General features: G+C 35.8%; 1 protein-coding gene across 1 annotated transcript; it reads right to left on the bottom strand.

The window, feature by feature from the left end:
- Positions 1–3165: 3165 nt before the first annotated feature.
- On the bottom strand, positions 3166–3933 carry LOC107842907 (pathogenesis-related leaf protein 6). The gene has a single exon (XM_016686956.2). It carries the CDS (start codon positions 3874–3876, stop codon positions 3400–3402), a length of 477 nt encoding a protein of 158 aa, XP_016542442.1. The 5' UTR covers positions 3877–3933; the 3' UTR covers positions 3166–3399.
- Between the last annotated feature and the right edge of the window lie 220 nt (positions 3934–4153).

Genomic DNA, 4153 nt, shown 5'->3' with positions numbered 1-4153 from the left:
TAGGAAAAGGCTACCTCACTGAGGGCTAATTTAAGATTAATGTAATGACTGTTGAAATCAATAAAAGTTCTGTTTCTTCTTACTTTTTTGAGTCTAATGATTTGTGGCATGAACAATTAAGACATGCCAATACAAAACTTTGCGAAAATTGATTAACTTATTGATGTTGTCAAACTTTGAGTGCAATAAATCAAAATTTCAAACGTTTGTGGAATCAAAGTATGCAAAACATCCGTATAAATCCGTTGAAAGGAATTCTAATTTCTTAGACTCAATACACACTGACATTTGTGATATGAAGTCAACATCATCTCATGGTGAAAAAAAGTATTTTATAACTTTTATTGACGACTGCACTGGATATTGTTATGTTTATTTGCAAAATAGTAAGGATGAAGCAATAGATGCGTTTAGGCAATACAAAAAAGAAGTTGAAAATCAGTTAGAGAAAAAGATCAAAACTATAAGAAGTAATAGGGGCAAAGAATATGAATCTCCCTTTGCAGAAATATGTGTAGAGAATGAAATTATCCATCAAACTATAGCCCCATATTCACCCCAGTCTAATGGAATTGCGTAAACCAAAAACCTAACTTTTAAGGAAATGATGAATGTCTTACTTATAAGTTCATGTTTATCGCAAAACTTGTAGGGAAAAGCTATCCTTACAGCTAACTGAATACTCAATAGAGTGCTTATAGTAGGAAACAATCAATTTCATATGAAAAATGAAAGGGAGGAAACTCAACTTGAAATATTTTAAAGTGTGGGGGTGTCCAGCGAAGGTTCAAGTTCCTACTCCTAAAAGGGTGAAGTTAGGACCTAAGACAGTGGACTGCGTGTTCAAAGGATATGCTAAAAGCAGTAAAGTATGACGGTTTTTGGTTCATAAATCCGAACATTCAGATATCAATAAAATATGGTAATTGAATCAGATAATGTCGAGTTCTTTGAACATATTTATCCGTATAAAACTAGACATGAACAGTCTAGTGGAAGGTCTAAACGACCTCGAGATGAACCAAGTGAGGATATACATAATGATGAAAATTTAAGACGTAGTACACGTCAAATAATCAACTTCATTTGGATCGGATTTTATAATATTTCTCTTAGAAAATGAGCCTCAAACATTTAAAGAAGCGATGTCGTCTTCAGACTCATTCTTTTGAAAAGAGGCAGTCAATAGTAAGATTGAATCAATCTTGAGCAACCATACATGGGATTTGGTTGATCTTCCTCTAGAAAATAAACCTTTAAGTTCTAACTGGATCATCAAAATAAAAATACAAGCGGGTGGTACTATTGACAAATAAAAGGCAAGACTTGTAGTAAAAGACTTTAAACAGGAAGAATGCCTTGATTATTTTGATACATACTCCCCTGTAACAAGGATAACATCAATTCAGATGTTAATGTGTCGTATCTACTTACAAAAGGCCTATCTATAGAGGGAGTTGAGAGAACATCCAAGGAAATAGGTTTACGGCCTAGGACAAGTCAGCATGGCAGTAACTCTACCTAGCAGACTGGAGATCTCAAGAGCCAGGTTCAAGGAGATCAAACAACGTTGTGTCTGATAGGTTCAACATTGTCAGTGTACCCAATCCATTCTCATGATGTAGACAATGTTTAGTAAACAAGGATAAGACTTAAAGTGTGATGCCTTTTAATGATTATCTAAATTTGACAGATTTGACCAAATAGTTTAATATATAGGATTGAACGTTTAGAAATCACCTATGTGAGGATGAAGTGAAAGCCGTTTCAAGGAGAATTTTAGTAAAGGCCTATTCTCTAAGCTCTCATGAAATCATGACGTGTTCATGGATGAAAAGAACAAAAACGTGAGAACCATAAACGGTAAAAGTCTGGTTGTGTGACATGTGTTGTCTGGGTGTACATTAAAGCTCAACGGTTCAAAGATATCAAATCTACCGATTGACCGAGTACATCCGATGCATGTTCATAACGGAAGGTTCAAAGAAAAACCCATTTATCCAGATGCAATAAGTCTTTGCTTGCTGATTACATACTTGTCAATAAAATTTTTACAAAGAGTAGCCATTCTCCATTCATGTGGGGGATTGTTGGGTTCAAGTTGAAAGTGTAAATGGAAAATGGAGGGAATTAGTGGAGGGAAAGTGAAAACACACCTAAAAAGAAAGTGTGCTCACAATAAGGAAAGTCTACTAATTCTCCCACATTATTGGTGGGAGAATGAAACTTTCATGTGTTCTTATTAATAAATACAACTCCACATGGATGGTGAGACAAGAACCAAGAGGTGCCTCGCGGCATCGTCATCGTCGCTCAGACGAATTTGAATTTGGATTTGGATTTGAAAAATAATCGATGAAATTAAATTTTTAGACAAAGCTTAATTGAAACTTGGGAAAACTAGTCCGAAAATCCAATAGAAAAAATGCAATATTTTTTCCTCCATTAACGTGCATGTAGAAGCATGCAGAAACGCTGAAAGTTGCTCGAAAAGGGACACAACTCTTCGAGTAAAAGACACATTTTTTCGAGAAAAGAGATGACTTTTTGGATGGTTGTGACTGTTCGAAAAAGACATACTGTTTCGAATGGACAGACATGATTATTCCGAAATGATACACCTGCATTTTTTCCACAGGTTGAGAACGAAAATTTCTGCATAGCAATAACATTTCTCTTACTTCTAAAAACTCTGTGTGATCATCTCTTGTTGAGTGAGTTCGAAGAAAATCAGAAAGTTTGAGGTACCGCTACATTCTGATTATGAAACTATTTTATCCTGGGAGGAAAAATTCTGCAACCTCGGGTACTTGAGGAGAATTAATTCCTTAAGGATAGTCTGTGAATTCGGAGGACTTGACTTTATTTCTACTTCTCTTGTTTCTTTAAATAGAACACACTTCTTTGATAGTTCGTATTGAACTTGTTTTGAAGGTGTTGAAAAATTTCATAAGTGTTCTTAAAAAAGTCTTGAACTTGTGTTGAAGTTTGTGTATAAACATACAGATTGTGTATCCAAAACAACAGAATTTACGTCCAACTTTACATCAAAACTTTGTACTTTGACCCTCGTACTCTGTCAAGTTTTTACCCAGTCACTTATTTTTTTCTTCCAGTCAAGTACCACAATATCGCAATTTAATCTTATTTTAAAAAAGTAGAATAGGAAAAAATTATATAAGTATTCATGTTTTATGGAAACAAGAAGGTGCAATACTTAATTATCAACTTATGTCCACTATACCATGAACATATGGTACGTGGAATTATTTATACAAGCAACATCAAAGGTAATAATAATTATAGACGTGCATTTAATCCCTTAACATCTTAGACAGAGATCGACCTGATCCACTTGTCAAGCTTAATATGGGAATAACATGCCATAAGTAACAAAGTTTAGTAAGGACGTTGTCCGACCCAGTTGCCTACAGGATCATAGTTGCAAGAAATGAACCACCACCCATTGTTGCAACGAGCCCGACCACAACCTAGTCGAACTGAGTTGCGCCAGACCACTTGAGTATAGTGTCTGCACTCGCCTCCAGCGCATTGGTTGGTAGCATGGTTATAGTTAGGCTTCTCAGACACCCACAACTCCACGGCACGCCTCCCCGTGTAATCGCCACCGCCCTTGGCAAGGTTCTCCCCTGCACCTGAATGAATCAAGTTGCAATCACCAGTTCTTGAGTTGGCATAGTTTTGTGCTCGAGATGCCAAGCCTGCATCCCACGACATAGGCCCGACTCCGACTTGGGCACGGGCGTTGTTGTGAACCGCAAGATAGTCTTGAGGTGAATTTTGGGCGTGACAAGAGTGAAATATGGCCAATACGATGAGACAAACGAGTAATAATGGAATGTTGAACAACCCCATTTTGTTTTAGGTCTAGTTGAGAAAAAAGAAATATTTTTGTTATGATTATGAATGTGAGTTTAGTAGTGTATTTATAAAGCACACATTGTGGAATTCACGAAAAGAAAAGAAAAAATTTAAAACTTTGTGGAATTTTAATTTGTTTGGCATGTGTGAAGAAAATTCAAACATTGTGTCGTGTGATTTTGGGAATTAATACACTATGCTTCAAAGAATAGTCATACTTTAATTTAGGATGTTCATTTTCTTAAAAATCATGTCATCGAGATTAGTTTAA

This window comes from Capsicum annuum, chromosome 9 (assembly GCF_002878395.1).
Source record: "Capsicum annuum cultivar UCD-10X-F1 chromosome 9, UCD10Xv1.1, whole genome shotgun sequence".
In the NCBI taxonomy this organism is placed as follows: domain Eukaryota; kingdom Viridiplantae; phylum Streptophyta; class Magnoliopsida; order Solanales; family Solanaceae; genus Capsicum; species Capsicum annuum.
Note: the sequence above shows the minus strand (reverse complement) of the source record. Positions and strands in the feature narration are given on the sequence as shown.